The 17,268-nt window shown below is 40.4% G+C and overlaps 1 protein-coding gene across 2 annotated transcripts in view; it reads right to left on the bottom strand.

Annotated features, from left to right (window-relative positions):
• smyd3 (SET and MYND domain containing 3) overlaps window positions 1-17,268 on the bottom strand; it is a 61,789-nt gene that overhangs the window by 43,572 nt on the left and 949 nt on the right. Inside the window, exons 2-5 of one of the 2 annotated variants that reach the window (XM_035628983.1) lie at window positions 2,933-2,996; window positions 2,744-2,851; window positions 2,326-2,383; window positions 2,000-2,154 (exon numbers count right to left, since the gene is read on the bottom strand). In XM_035628983.1, coding sequence (XP_035484876.1) covers window positions 2,000-2,154; window positions 2,326-2,383; window positions 2,744-2,851; window positions 2,933-2,996 — 385 coding nt within the window. The remainder of the gene's footprint in view (window positions 1-1,999; window positions 2,155-2,325; window positions 2,384-2,743; window positions 2,852-2,932; window positions 2,997-17,268) is intronic. The other variant, XM_035628984.1, reaches the window with a different exon arrangement.

Raw genomic sequence — 17,268 nt, 5'->3', positions numbered from 1 at the left:
TGTCATACTAACTATTAAATGAATAAAATCTTGTTCCCTTAACTCTTGTTTTTGAAAGGTATCACCCAGTGACAATTTTTGTTAACTGACAAAGTAGCTGTGACACTTTGTACATTTCCTGTTCTCATTTAATCTCTCTCTCTCTCTCTCTCTCTCTCACTATCTGTATGACTTCCTCCTCTCCCCCCCCCCCCTACCTCCCTCATCCCTCTCCTCCCCTCTTGTTTTCTCTCATACACTCTTCATCCCTTTCTTCTCTTTAATCCACTCAACGCGGTTGGCTCTTCATCTCCCTCGAACTGGAGCAGAATTCCCATCGGAATCTTGAACTGCATTTAATCAGCAGTTTTCCAGTTTTCTCAGCTTTAGATCCAAACAACCCCTTCTCACACACACACACACACACACACACACACACACACACACACACACACACACACACACACACACACACACACACACACACACACACACACACACACACACACACACACACACACACACACACACACACACACACACACACACACACACACACACACACACACACACACACACACACACACACACACACACACACAAGATTATTTCCCTCTTACTTTCTCAATCCACCTTCATAATCCTTAATAAATTGTGCACATGCAAACAAATACACAAACAGAAATTGAATTCTACAGTCCAAACACTGCAGTGATTCAAGAAAGGAAACAACAAGACAACAAGTTTAAAGCCATACCAACACTTCTGTGGGGCTGTAATGCTCTTTGTTAACCAATTTGTGATCCAGAGTTAACCTATAGCAGATGTGGTAAAATAAAATGTTAACAAAAATGTTAGTAGTTTATATTAAAGGTATATTAAAGGTTGTCATGTTAGAACGCTTGTATTGACAATGTTATATGCAATATGCTGCATTTTGCAGGTGTGTGATCATAAATCGAAATATTGTATAAAGTGAAATTTTGACCTGATGGTATCACCAGTTGAAAAACAGCAGATCACTAAAATTAAAATTATACTTCTGTTATGGGGAACATAAATGTCATTGTGAAATTTCATGGCAAGCCTTAGAATAGTCAAGATATTTACAAGAAAAAAAATGCCAACCTCATGGTGTTGCTGAGAAAAAGTTATTAGGTTTCATCCTTTTAGAGACGTGGAATATCTGAACATCCAGTATTTATCTGGATCAAAATGGTGGAACGACCAACTGACAGAAAGTACCATCCCTGAACTCAGTTGTTAGTGAGAGTAAAAACTCATCTCAGCATTTTGTGTAATTTGCTTTGGTTAAAACCACCTCAAACACCAAAGTTTACGTCCGAATGCAAATGAAGTATTGGATAAAAAAATAGATGAAACAATTAGGTGTTTTTTACTCTGCGTGCGGAACATCCAAGTCATGTAGTTCATGGTTGAGTACTGCTCACGTTTGTTTTAAAACAATCTTCCTTGGCTCAGTCGCTTGGAAAATAAAAATAAAATTCAAACACCTTGGAGGCAGGAAGTCTAAAAGAGGAGTCAGGCATCAGATCACAGAGGTGCAGACAAACATATCCATGCACATATGACAATTTGCAGTAAAAATGCTGGTGAAGGCATCTGGTGTGTTTTAAGAGAGTAAGACCCGAGGTTGTTCTCGGAATACACACACACACACACACACACACACACACACACACACACACACACACACACACACACACACACACACACACACACACACACACACACACACACACACACACACACACACACACACACACACACACACACACACACACACACACTCGGATCTAATCACAGATGCTAGTGAGATCTTAGACATGTGTTGGGGTCAATCCAAACGCAGCAGGGGGGATAATTAAAGCAATGATAGTTTCTAGTGTTTTTTTGTGCACGGCTAGACGCAGTGTGTACTTGTGAATTGGTATTCACGTGTGCATGACTGCAACCAGATGTTTATGTGTCCATTTATATTGTGTTTCCATGTGCCCACCTTGGCTATAAGGCTGAGGGGTTCTCGGCAGGATGGCGGCAGTGATGATGTCATTTCCTGTGCCAGGTCAGGTGCCTCTTGTCGAAGGTACAGCTCTAACATAGAAGCCAGCTGAGATAGACCCTGCTTCTTCTGCTCAGACATGGAAGTCAGGTCTGCAAAAAAATAAAGGTAAATGAAGAAAATCCCCAGGTATGTTCTGGCAATGTGCAGGAAGAGATTTAGCACAAACAAGCTTTCTCTTCTGCTTTGACACTGACATACACAGGGGAAATACATTCCTGCACTGCCATTGGATTCAAAAAACTCACAGAGGAAAGACTTACGTGATTCATGCTCCTCCAAAGTGTATAACTCTTTACTACTGCCCTTAGATGGACTGAACTAGAAGGGAGAAAAAGAAGAAGGGGGCAGTAGTGTGTTATAGTTTTAGCATTATAGTTTTCCAGAATGTTTCATACTTTTGTTACATATTATGTGTTGAACTTCCTGAAGCGTAATTCTACTGTTAGATGAAGTGAAAGTAACTTCTCGGGGACTAAGAAAACATCAAGAGTGTTTCATAAGTGCAAGGTTGGTGCATTTAATACTTTAGTGAAAAAGATAAAATATCTTAAAAACAGAAGTCTTCCTCACACAGTAGCAACGTACAGCACTTCACATCCGACAAAACAAAGGGTTGTTGCTGTTGACGTTGTGCACATTATTTTGAGTGTCTAACAATGAGAAACTCCAGAAACGTACCAAAGCAAAGATGAGCCTCGCAGCCAGACGCACTGAGTCAGTGGGAACTCTGGGTAACAGGCCGCGCAGACATTTACACTCTCTCTTATGGACAGACCAGGCTTGTTTCTGCAGAAGAAGGCCATTTTAACTAATTGACACTCAAACATTTCCAAACACTTTCATATGCGAACACACACTATACAGCACCTGGCAAGTGATATTGCAGTAGCGAGCAGTCTTACACTGGGAACACCTCAGCAAGGTCTCTCGTCTAGACAGAGGGAGAAAGAAAAAGATGAGTTCATTCTGCACAGACTGTCGCCTCAACTTCCACAAAGAAAAAATCTGGTGATCAGACATAAACTAAAAATAAAATAATTCAAAGGCTGATTCACTCTTATCAAAAGGATCTGTGGAGGCTAGAGGTAGAAAAATATTCATACTTTCCTTATAATGATTGACTCTGTGAAATGGAATGGGCCGTAAACTTTCTAAAATCACAGATGACAGACTTTCATCACTGTTGCACCATTTTAGTGTTTGAATAAAATCTGTTCAATGGCTCCAGATAAAAAACTTGTTTCAGTCTCAGAGCTGCTACATTACCAAACACATCCACATTCCCACTCAAGCATCCTGACAGTGTGCATCCATAATCCAGTTGTGTGCATCCAGTTGTATCTACCGATTCATTTTCTTCTACATTTTTATCTGAGAGCAATACATTAGCTACACTCTCCTTACAGTCACAGTCTGTATTTTTCAATCAGATCAACTGCATAAGTGCCAGCGTTTGTTTGCTGAGTGTGTCCACTTGTGTTGCTCATTTCTGTTCTTGTGTGTATGTATTGTACATCTCCACGACTGCTGTGTTTCTTGAAGTGACACTGCTGTCCTTTCCAGTTTGCCTGTCAGTCTGATAACAAGCTAGAGCTCGCCAATGTCTGTCTGCTTCACACAGCCAATTACAGCCAGTAGAGTGTGTGTGCGCACACACACACACACACACACACACACACACACACACACACACACACACACACACACACACACACACACACACACACACACACACACACACACACACACACACACACACACACACACACACACACACACACACACACAGTATATAGTGACCATTAAATTAACATTAAAGGTGGCTGAATTCCTATGTGCTTGCAGTGAAAGTGATAGGACACTAAATCCAGAGTCCTTATGGTCGTTTTGCAAAATTTGCTTCAATGTTTATCTGAAGTTTGCACAAAGACTCAAGAAATCTTGAGATATCAAGTGGGTATTTTTCACTTGGGCTTTTCAGTGACCATAGTGTCTTTTTCATGAGATTATGTCTTTCCTTGAACGGCTGCGCTGCACACTTCTTTTCCAGCGCGCTCAAATCATCTTTCTGGTGATTCTGCTCACCAGCACAGCATCCATGAGCTATCAATGCTAAACTGCACCTATAGGTGCACTTATCTTTGCACCTGAACACATTTGCTGTATGAGTTTGGATAAGGCACACTGAAGAGAAAAGAACATGACGGCAACAAAACGGGTTGACGTTTAAATCTACTTCAAACATAATTCCGCCTGGAGAAAATTTGAGTACGTGGTATTAACAGGAGAGAAGCCCTGCGGCTAAAGAAAATCACTGAAGAAATTCACAAATCTGAGGAGACACCTTAATGTGCACCATGTAGAGATGGAGGTAACCTAAAGTTAAGATGTTAAATAATGTTACTTCACTTTCAAAGCCGTATTAAGTCAACGATGGGCAGTGAGCATCCCACATGAAAATGACACTGCTGCTTTGATTGCAGGTGGAGATTTGGTTTCACTGAACATCAGTATCCCAGACAACTATTGTGCCAAACCATTTAATCAAGATAGGCTTCTCAATTTTGATGGGTATGTGATAGCTACGTGTATTTCTATGGGTGATTAAAATAACCCATCATATAATGTAGTAGATTGTTTGGGGTAAAGTATCTTGGTCTTAGTTAACTGTCTAATAACTTATGTTGCTTTCTGGGCATAAAAGTGCCAAATATTATATTTACAAATGTACTTAAACCACGCCATCATAGACAATTACTGTATGACACAAAATAGTAAAACACTAAGGTTTACCAATTCACAGTTAGATTTACGTTGATTTGTCAATAAGGCATCTTTCCTGGTGTTGGACTAAAGAAAGACAAAAAAAATTAAACAGTGAGCTTAACCAAAACTAACATGGACTTTTGATAGATAGATATCTATCTCTATATATCTATCTCAGGACTAAAACAAAATCAACAGAAGCATACAGTAAGCCTAGGGGAGTCGGGGTGAGCAGTGGAGCCAGAGGCTTGTTTGGCATGAGTTCACATATAGTAAGAAATCACTCTGTCTGGTTCATCATGCGATCAAGAGAAAATGATAAAACACTGCTGATTATATTTGACAATGGGAGGTATAATGTGCTTATGGACAGTAAGTAAACGAAGTAATGGAGAACATGTTATGATGGATATGAATACATTAGCCCAGGGCTAATCGTACTGTATGTGGCACATTAGATCAAATTGGACCTACTAATGAAAGCTGTAGATTATGTTATAAGACCCTTAGAGGCAAAAGCAGACATCTAGTAAGAACACACAGTGTGGGTCTGACAGATGGCTGCTGCCCGTCAACATTAGTGACAGAAGTTAAGTGTTTCCCCATGATGACTATCTATCAGTGTGTTACCAGACTGGTCTGTTGTTTTTGGCTCAATGCCCCTGTAGGCTCGGCTAAGTTTCCAAAACACACTCCTCTTTTTCTTGTTCTCTCCTCCTCAACCTCTTCGTTTCTTAATTTATAGCTTCCCTCTGCCTTCGTCTCATCTTTTCCTCCCTTTCCCCACGCCCTTCTTGTTATTCCACCATGTCTTATTTGCGATGACCTTTCCAGACTGGAACCCAACGGTAGATTTATAGTTTCACCCAGGGATGGTGGTTCATGAAAACACAGCTATTCTTGTCATGTTGAGACCGACCAGAAACAGGGAAGCCACCCACCGTTTAAGAAACACATGCCTGCAGTGTGAGACGTATAGCAATAATAAAAGATAGGACCAGGCCAGACCTAAACACAGTTAGGTTCTGTGCAGCTTCAACCGATCAACTAAGCACATAACTCAGACACTAAAAGTTTGGACACATCACAAGCTGCAGGAAGTCCATCCATCTTCCATGACCCCAGACAGGAAGGCTGACGCTGACCACGACCCCACTTTCACTTCTATACTTGTTCTTTGTGGCTTAACTTTCTGGGAAATATTGCCCCTTGGAAGGCAATCACATGCTTTAAGATCAATCAATCATTTTTAATCAAAAAGAGAGATTTTGTCTTTGTGATGAAATGTTTATTAGCTCCACAGTGAGTTTTCTCCATTTTCTATCTCTTTGTGAGTTAGGAAGTTACGTTGTAAATCTAAATAAAGTTGTGAATTAATTCTCAAGAGTCATTGTGAAAACTCCTCAGACAAAGAAGAGATTACCGACTTGTAATTAAAACTGGCCCCTGATGAGTTACATGATTGACTGTCAGCATAGTTTCCAAACTGCATTCATCTAAAGCGCCTCCAAAATGGCATCACTGCAATCTGATCCATACATGAAGCAACAGACACCCATCTGACCAGAGAGACATCTCTGAACCTACCGTCACTGCAGCAGATATAAACGTTTAAAAATTGTATTTGACAGAAAGTTTCTGACAGACAGCGATGGACAATCTGATGATATACAGTACGCCACAAAATTATGAAATATTTTCAAAGAGCTTTAAAGAGATTATGCCATTGTACTGAACATAAATTAGAGTCTATTAGTTTACAGAGCTTTTGAATCAATGTGAAGAAGTGGCCTGATTTTTTTCATCTGGTCACTCATTTGTGGTGTTTTTCTCAAATTAAGTTTGAGGAAAATGCAGATATGCAGCATCAAAAATGCAATGGTTAAATTACATATACAGTGAAAGAGATGACTACTGTCTGTCAGTGTTTATAGTAATTAAATATGGATACAACAACAGATGGACTGAGAGGAGAAAGACCGAGGGAGGATGTGAGACAAACAGACAGAAGATCAGCCCAATACATGTAGCTACTAAGCTACATTACTGCACAGCTGCACCAAAGCAACTGTTGTTATGGTGACCGCCTCCAGGCTGATAAGCTCTCGGTATTTACAGTGTATTCACACACACACACACACACACACACACACACACACACACACACACACACACACACACACACACAATCTAGGTGTATAGGGAATAGCAGCACTAAAAAGGTCATATCTTGGCTGAAAATAATGAATATTTCTTCTCGCTCATGAGACACAGGAAAACAAAAATGTTTCCTCTCTGCTCATTTGACATGAGAGAACGGGACAATATAGAAATGTGACAAATTCATTTTGAAGGCCATCTGAAATAGAATGACCATTGTTCCAAAACAACCACAACAAAAGCACTTTTTCTTTAACATTAAGTTCAACAGTTCAGCCAAGTATTTTCAACAGACTGCTTGTTGTCATTTGGGATCATTTGGTTCAGGAAGAAACAAACACCCACACATAATGTGTACATTGCCTGCACATTATTTCATGATTCAAATACGCACAGACAACTCCGCTGCTGCCGCCTCTAGGCAATAACCAACAAGAGTTCAAGAACATATATGCTGCTACTGTACATACAGTACAGTACATACAGTATGATACACACTGAATATAGATGTGGACAGTAACAGCAGAGCAGGATGGATCACAATAAATGAGATAAGATGGCAGAAGATATAAAAGTCCTTAGTTATCTTCACTTCATTAGTGTGCAGCAGTATAATAGACTGACTCATTTTCATACTGAGATTATGATTTCCCCCAAAGAAGCATCTGTCTCATATTCAGCTACAATCTCTTATTACGTTCAAACTTCTTTCCTCCCTTGTTTAGTCCATCTCTCTGTTTCTCTCACTTTCTTCTCTTTGCCTTTATTTTTGCCATTCTTTTCCCATAATGTCTCTGTCAGATGTTTTTTGATAGTCTTCTGGATGTCAGGTCCAAGCTTTGACAGCGGGCCCAGTAGGAAAACTCATGAATAACATTACATGTTTTTTATTAAAACAAGCAGAAGGCTGAATTGAGAAAAAAATATATACTATTTCTTTCTGAGCTACCCCCTTTTCCTCTCAATGCGATCACCTCTGTTTTTTTTGTTGTGCTTCCTATTTCCCCATTTATATATCGAAACATATTGATTGCAAAGATGAACAGTCATCCCATCACCAACAATTTGGATTATTAATTTAGTGTTTAAATTGTGTATCTGGCAAAAGGGCCTACAAAGCCATGTGAGTGATGTTATTTGCTCCGCCGAGGAGGTTATGTTTTCACTGCCATTTGTTTGTGTGTGTCTCAGCAGGATTACTCAAAAAGTACAGATCCAGGGGTGGGGCATGATTTAATTAAATTATCCATTATTATATTGTTATATGAATAATATTCTTGTTGTGCCCACTTTTCTTCTTTGAAACAACAGCTGTATAACTCTATGAACCTGCAATTTAGTGGATTCTTGTGGAAAACTATTAAATACACAATTATCATCACCAAGATTTCTTTACAGATAAAAGTGTCATGCAGGGAACAGATGGGATGACAGAAATGAGAGGAGAAAAGAAAATGAGGAACAGGAGCAGGAGAAAGCACGAATTAAAACTGTCCCTCGACAGTAAAAGTGACTGACAGGATGAGCTTTTATGCATTGATATGCAAGAGCATAGATTTGTGCTCTCACAAGTGTGTATCTGTGGTCAATTTTGATAAGTCTCTGCTATCAGACATCTAATTAGGCCTACCTCAGCATGTCTCTGGTGTGTGTGTGTGTGTGTGTGTGTGTGTGTGTGTGTGTGTGTGTGTGTGTGTATGTAACATGGTAATTAATTTCCCGTGAGTGTTGGCTGCTGCACTGTGGCCACCGCAGCCACAAGAGTTAGTTCTATGTTTATGTGTGTGTGTGTGCTTGTGTATGTTAATAATTAGTGGCGTCCTCTTTTCTGGGCTGTTCGGTCGTGCCTGAGTGAATTTTCTAATTTCCAGGCTGAGTGGCCAACACAGCATGGTCCCTTCCTTCCCTCGTGACAGGTAATGGTGTGCGGATATGTGTATGTAAAGTAAACTACTGACATACATTAACATAGATCAACAGCACAATTCTTGATGACTTCCAAATGGCAGGAGAAAACTCACCAACGCCAAGATTTTGTAGCATTTTGATTGGGTTATTCTTGCAAAAGTACAATACTATACTTCATAACCCACAGACTATATAGTCTGACTGAGCCACTTATCGTTCCTGTCGCCTGCAGCCTTCGCTAGTGCAGACGACATGAAACGGCTCCTTCTCAAAACTCTTTACAAATCAGCTTTTCCTCGTGTAGCAGAACCAATTCCAGCACAAACCTTCTCTCATCGCGAGCACTGACACAGCAGCGAATTTCAAAGTCCATGTGAGAAAATGTAAGCATGAGCGTAGAGCAAATGAACGTTTCCTGGAGGGACACTACTGCCATCTAGTGCTGCAGCAGTGCTACAACAATACAGCCAATAACAGAACTGAACCACTCTGTACACTGCAGGCATCCACAGGAACAGCAACACAAGTTTAGTGTATGACTGGCAAGTAAAGTACATTGCTGTGTGTGTGTGTGTGTGTGTGTGTGTGTGTGTGTGTGTGTGAGTGAGTGAGTGAGTGAGTGAGTGAGAGAGAGAGAGTGAGAGAGAGAGAGAGAGAGAGAGAGAGAGAGACACCAGCTGTGCTGCATCTCAAGCTGTCCTCGATCCCTTGCTGAGTTCTTAATGGTTGTTGTTAGAGGATGACTCATTGACACCTGAGGGGTCTCATATGGGACGAGTCTCTTTGCGGATTTATTATCATCATGATGAGAGTACATGCACGCACGCACACATGCATACAAATTATGGCCCAAAGGAAACGTCTACCCATTTGCCAGGCATTTTTTTGGTTCATGTCTGAAGGCCTTTTCAGACAGCAATAGTTTCTCTTGTGCAGTTCAGGTCACATCTTTTTACTAAACTTAATTTGTTTCTACTGCATTAAGTGGGAAATAAAAAATTAAAAACAGAGTACATGAAGTGTATACAATCATCTAATTAGATCAAGATGATAGGTTAAAATCTGAGATACAGATATACACAAAAGGCAAAGCCAGAAAAAGGATAGGATGGAGGTTCATTCATTCATATTCATATCCTGACATATTGAAATATTGCAGGTCTTCCATGCATTGTATTGAAAGTGATCGAAATAATTTTTGAATGCTGTTCTAAAACATAACAGGACTTGGTGTAAAGAGAATAGACCCAGAAAAATATGAGGATGTTGTTTGATCTCAGTTAAAAGCCTGACAGTTGCACATTTCAAACAACCAGAGTTTAAATTTGACTGAATTATGCAAGAAAAAGGAGAATTAATCGTCTGGGTGAGCTGTGTAATGGCATGATTAATTTTCTTGGTGTCCTAGAATGAGACGGATCTGTACTTTGCTGGATTCCTGAGATAAAAGAAGGGTGGCTGAGCTAGTTTTGTGATGTGTCGATTGAAATTCAGGCAAGAATCCACAAAAATCCCAAGACAAGTGAATTGAATCGTATCAATATTTAATGAGGCGTAGAAATCTCACCCAGATGGGTCACGGACAAAGGTGATTGGACAACAGTGAGTAAATGAAAGGTATTTATCTCAGAGATCATTTAGATCATTCCTGTCCACATAGATTTTCTGTTGGGTGTTTTGCAGCAGTTTGCCTTGAGGTTTGCAAGAGACATTAGCATTAATAAGTAACAGATGCACAAAAGTCTAAGATCAGAATAATGTGAATTTACAGAGAGACAGACGCTGAAGGTTCTGCACTTGCTTGAAACCCAGAAAAGTTACTTTCATTAATTTTGTTGCATTATGCCAAAACCAGCCGAGAAAGATTAAAGGTTTAACCTCGAGAGGAATTAGAGAACATTTCTACAAAGGGAGGTGGTCCTCACAAGTAGAGTTAAAAATGATTATACAATTATACCCCCAGATGTTCTGCTTGATTAATACACACAAGGGGATGCTTGTTCCTACTTTACAGCAAATCAGTGATACAGCTGTGTGTGTGTGTGTGTGTGTGTGTGTGTGTGTGTGTGTGTGTGTGTGCGTGTGCGTGCGTGCCTGCGTGCGTGCCTGCGTGCGTGCGCGCGTGCGTGCGTGCGTGCATGTTAGCCATCTAACTATAAGAGGCAGGGAAAACTAAAGGGAGATGGAGAACAGAGGAGAAGAGGAGAAAGAAGCATATGCAGGCAAGATAATCTAATTCAGGAATGAAGCAAGGAGATAGAAGAATGTCAGGTGGGACAAGAGTATGGAGATGAACGATGAGGAGATTGTGGAAGAGATGGGTGAAAAAACAAAGAGTATGAGAGAAGGAAAGCAGATGGGATGAAAACGGTGGAGGCAGAGGCAAAGGGGAGGAAGACAGAGATGTCAGAAGTAGCAGATGGGAGGATAAATCGAGAGGAGGGAACGAATGAGAAGAGGAGTGCTGACTTGCCTTTTGAACCATTTCCCTCCTCTCATCTGCTCCGACTCTTCCCTATAAGCTCGTCAAACTGCAACTAAACTCGTAATCTGTACGCCTCATATACCGCTGCATCCACACTGTGTGTGTGTGTGTGTGTGTGTGAGAGCGAGAGACATCCATGAGTCTTAAAAGACTCAAGAGAGAACATGAACCAAAATGTCTACACACTTGAAGTGACATGAACCTACTTAACCAAAAAAAAAAATATGTTCAAAGGTTGACAATGTGTCAAATGAATGAAAAATAAATGATCCTGGTGTTTTATGGCTCATAAATTAGGGCTGTCCCCTGAACGCCGATGATTTGAATCATTCAGTTGAGATTCGAGTGAATTGACTTGATTTTTTTGGCCGAGTCATTGTACATGTTGTAACAGACGGCAGTGCAGAGCAGAGCAGTGTGACTCATTCCGGTTTCGCTGCCCTGACTCTCTCAGCTTCAATGCTGAACATGAGCGAAGCTTTTGAAGCCAACACTGATTCATCCTCAGCGCGAGCAACTCCTAGGCTGACAGCACTGACAGCTGCCAGGCTGGGGACACGCTCTGTGGTGCGCTAAGAGTTTAAAACTGAGCTATGACCAGGACTCACACTTTATTATTTCTCTGACTGTGTGGAAATCTGAAATTTCACATCACAGATGACAAGAGCATTAGAGTCTTACAGGTCAAACATGTAGGCTGTGATAAAAGTTTAGTGTGGAGAAGCTGCTCTGCATGTGACCTGGGTTTTTAATAAGGTTTCTAATCGTTAAGGGTAAAATATACTGAAGAAAAATATAATCAGTATTAAAGTTGAGTATTTATAAAAAATGAAAAATAAGTATAGATGAAATGAACAAAGCATGTACTACAAGCACATGACAAATTAAACTGCAGAGTTTGCATTTAATGAATATGCAAAGAGGGAGAGACCGGAGGGGAAAAAATAGAAAGAAAAACAAAGAGTTCCTGTTGAGTTCTGAGATGAGTCATAAGCCGTTTACAGATATAAACATGTGAATGGCAAAGTTTGCCATTCACATGTGTAAACTCCTCTGAAGTTTATGGTCTCATTAGCTAGTTTCAAGTCTTCCTCAATACAGCATGATGGTTGCTTTGTAAATTGTGGTCTAATAAATCTTAAAAACAGCCTCCATGCCTTTATCTCACTTTGATATTTTGTTTCATCGCACTGACTAGAAACAAAACAAGTCAAAGTTGCATCTCCATCCCTGCATTCTAAAATAAAGACATATTTTTACTGACTGACTCAAAAGGCTTGTGTCATGATTTCATCTAATGTTGCCTTGCCTTGTTGTTGCTGTCTTTCTGCAAGTTCAGCCTCCCTATGACAGACATTCAAACATCCAGCTGAAATTAAAACTAAACTCTCAAGTGCCTGTCAATATTTTTTTATGTTCGTTGAAATAACAAAGAACCCCTGGAAATGGATCCAACTTGCAATCACAAGTTCCTCGCTATAAATAAGACAAAAGTTTTCGATGTTTTGTTGTTATGATTGCTCTGTTGTGTGTGTGTGTGTGGGGCTGTGGGTTTGGGTGTGTGTGTGTGTGTGTGTGTGTGTGGGTGGGTGTGTGTGTGTTTGTTAGCTGTTTCTGAGCAGTCCAAAGAGACAGTGAATGAGAGATTGGTGTCAAATACAAAGACTTCATCTGACAAAGATTATGTTGCCATGGCCTCCCTCGTCAAACACACACAAACACGCAGGCACACACACACGCACACTCATAAACAAACACACACACACACACGGACACACACATCCACGCAGCAGAGCGACACGCTTCTAAGTTCTTCTTTGGTCTGTCAGAGGGAAACTCATCAGGGTATGTGTGTGTTTGATGTGATATCTGTCCAACAGAGACTGTGTCATCATCTCTCCATCTTTTTCTGGAACTTCCTCATTTTCCCCTCACTGACAAACACAAACAAAGACAAATTGTTGTTGAAACAGATGCCGTCTCTCATATTGCCATGTGCAAACATTTCCAGGTGAAACAGTTTGCAAGTTAATCACCGACTCTGATCTGAATGGTAAAAACGGCATGTTTGGACGGAAGTTTTGCCTTGTGAGGCTCCGTGTTACTGTTCCACGATGGATGCTGTTTTCTTCTCTGCATTGCATTGATGCAACTTACCAATCGCAACGTGAACAATAACCACAAAGACCCTCTAACAGATAACAGCAGCAGCGGGGCGACAATACAGTCCTCCTTTGACCCTCGTTTGACGCTGGGCAAGCTTTTTTATTTTTCCTTTTCGTAATTCAATCATAATGAAGCCTAAACCTCGAGGTCACTCTCTGCCTCTCATTATATTTTCATAGAAACCCTCATTAGCTGACGCCGCAGTGTTCATAGATCCCCCCGGGGGGGTTGGGGGGGCACAGGACACTTTAAAACAATAACATGAAACACGGTTGTGCTGTAAAATCATCAGACGAGCAGGCAGAACAACAGGATTAACATCAATCAATATCAATTTATGATACATATATGATGCAGCCCTCCAAAGGGATGAGGCTTCAAATAAAAAAACAATTTAACACTGATTAACATGAAGCACACTTCAGGGAACCACAATTAGGTAGAACACACACGCCTGTAACACCAGGTTTTCCACTTAATAAGCGAAGCAATGTACTGAAGTGGCTTTACTTTGTATTTCTGCCATGTTCAGGACATACATAATTTTTTTAAATCTTTTTCCTTCCTATTATTTTCCTTTACCCCCCTCATCGCTCCCAAGGAGTCTGAGGAACGATAACAGTTGTTTGTTTGTTGACCTCTGGCGGTTTGAATCCTGTTGAGATCTCTCTGTGTGTGTGTGTGTGTGTGTGTGTGTGTGTGTGTGTGTGTGTGTGTGTGTGTGTGTGTGTGTGTGTACTCAGCATTTATCACTCATTACTTACATACAGCCTTCGAGGCCTGTAATTAACTTCAGCTTTGATGCCCCCCCCTCCTCCTCCCCCCACCTGCTCATTTCCTGCACACTAGGAAACACGTGCATTTGAACATAAAGTACATCTCCTTGTTGTTCACGCGATTAGATAAAGACACAAATAAATATGCACTCAGATTTTTCCACACTCAGTCACGCTGCGAGTCTAATTGTGTTTTAGTAAAAACACACCTCACATCTCTGAGACCGATCTTGGGTCTCAGAGATACGAGGCTTTGGTCTGCATTCATCTGTGTGTGTGTGTGTGTGTGTGTGTGTGTGTTAGTGTGTTCTACATCCTTCAACTGTTTTTGCGACACCAATACTACATACACTCTCTCTCACTGATATGTAATCAATAAAAAGATGTGCACTGTGGTTGATGAGTGTCGGCCACAAGCAAAGCAGCTGTAGCCGTGACACTTATTCGATATCTCAAAAACATGATCATACTCCAGACAACATGACCGCGGTCTTGTTCAACACCCACACACTTTTAGGACTCCCGGCCACAAGCCTTAACATTGTAACTTGACGTTTATTCAATATCTCAAAAATACATATTTTCACCCTCTCACATAGGAGAATAGAGGTATGAAAACAGAAATCAATAATAAATTAGAGTTTGTGCCTCCACTAAATTGAATTCCATTATTTTTTTATGAGCTTGGAGCAAATTGTGTGTGTGTGTGTGTGTGTGTGTGTGTGTGTGTGTGTGTGTCTGACATATCTTTCAATCTGTGTGTGAACATTAAAATCATTAAGATAAGGCTGAGCCTGCTCTTTCTCTTTGTTTTTGTAATATGAGACTCTTGTGAAATTACTCTGGTTAATTTAGTGCAACACAAAATTAATAATAATAAAAAAGATACATGAATAGTAGAGGCACTGTGATTCTCTGAGTTATATGCTATTAGCAAATAATCAATAAGCATATAGTACGAATATCAACTGTATATAAAATTGGATGCAGTCACCAGGTCCGGAAAGTGAAGCCAATGCGAAGGTGCCTGAAGCCTGTAGTCTCTCGAATGACCAGCAGAGGGCGACTCCGCTGGTTGCACAAAGAAGTCCGTTTCTATAGAAGTCTATGACAAAATGACTCCACTTGATTTATAATCGCAGTAAACATTTTCCTGAGGAGTTTATGGTCTCAATCGCTAGTTTCAAGTTTTCTTCAATACAGCATGATGGTTGTTTCGTAAATTGTGGTCCAATTCAGAGTGAAATAGACGATACAGCTCTTAATGGTATTGGGGCGAGGGTACAGCATGATTGACAAATTGTACCATCCAATGGGTGTAGGTCCCAGGTTTAGGTGTACGTGCAGTGGTCGAGCATTCAGTCAGGTCCACCCCCCGCTCCTCCAAATATGGTTACTTCTAGTTTCCAAATAACAAAATGCTAAACTCCAAGCTTCAAAAGGGTAGTTCTCAAACCAATGCTTGACATCACAGTGAGTTGCCACAACTGACGCTAATAGGAATGCAAGACTGAGGCCAGTAATTGAGAGAGGAAACACACACACACACACACAGAGAAAAACACACCACAGCTGCGGTCTTCTACTGCAGTCATAGAAGGTGATTGGGGTGAAGTGTCTCTCTCGCAGAGGCACATGGACAGTTGAGGGTTAAGAATTACTAACATCATTACCAGAGGATAAAGTGCATGCTCTTCAGAGCTACATGCACTCATCACCGCCTGAGAAGGCTGTTTAATATCTAAGGCCTGTCATGCTGTGTTTGCAGCAGTGCAGCAGTAGAAACCCAGTGAAGGAATCTGTTCCAGTATGGACCTGACCGTTCTCACAGTTGTGGATATTGTACTGTGTGCCAGATAAGACCCATGTGTTCATATCTGTTTGTTGTTTTATTTTCCAGGCACATAACACGGTCCAACTTAATTTATATTCACCAACCCCCAACAAAACATGTACATGCACACACAGCAAACGTAAAAAGGATACGCCAGCCTCAACATGACAACATGCACAAACAAGGGCTATTCAAAAAATCATATCTGCCATTGAATCATACTGTAAAAATACAGTCCAGGATAAATTGAAGTACTATCAGTTATTGCTATTTATTTATACAAATGATTAATCAAAAACATAAAAAAATGACAAATGTCTAAACAAATTCATCAGAGACGGGAGTCATATTTAATCTTAAACTCATCTGCGCTTCAATCTTTTTCATTAAACATTCATCATCCTAAATCTCTCGTTTCCTTTATGTCTTTAAAAATTACCGACTAGGGGTTGTCTATTTGCTGTACTTTCCAAATCCAACACAACCTAGAGTCCCAATATGAAAACACATTGAAAGCATTTACACCACCAAAGGAAAGATACCATTTAATATGACATCAGAAAATGTATATCTCAACTACCGAGCTCAAGTTTATCTTATCAGTACTACCCAAGTTACACAGGACAACACAAGCTCACAGTGTGAGAAGTAAATGGATAATCCACTGGAATAACAGCAGATATTAGAGGGTTTTCAGTTGCCGATGAACTAATCATACTCAGATCAAAACTGGACATTAGCTACGTCTTGATATTCTCCCACAGGTTATCTGAATAACTGACCTCAGTAATCTTTTTTTTATTATTATCCAGGCTGTATGGAGTCATTTACCCTTCATTCACCCTGCAGTCTCTGAACAAGAAACCAGCTCACCTGTGTCTCGCCTCACCAGCCTCGTTAAATTCACATACATGTATTTTGCTTGTTGAAATGAGTTTGGCCACAGTAGAGAAAGCAGCATATATTCAAAAATGATATTTTGCCCACTGACAATGGCCTGATACAACCAGGGGTATTAAGGAGATATGCCAGTAGCATTGCATGGTATAAATGGTATGGCAAAAATAGTAAGACAAATCTATATCTTCGCACAGAATACATAAACCCA

This window comes from Scophthalmus maximus, chromosome 4 (genome assembly GCF_022379125.1).
Source record: "Scophthalmus maximus strain ysfricsl-2021 chromosome 4, ASM2237912v1, whole genome shotgun sequence".
NCBI lineage: Eukaryota > Metazoa > Chordata > Actinopteri > Pleuronectiformes > Scophthalmidae > Scophthalmus > Scophthalmus maximus.
Note: the sequence above shows the minus strand (reverse complement) of the source record. Positions and strands in the feature narration are given on the sequence as shown.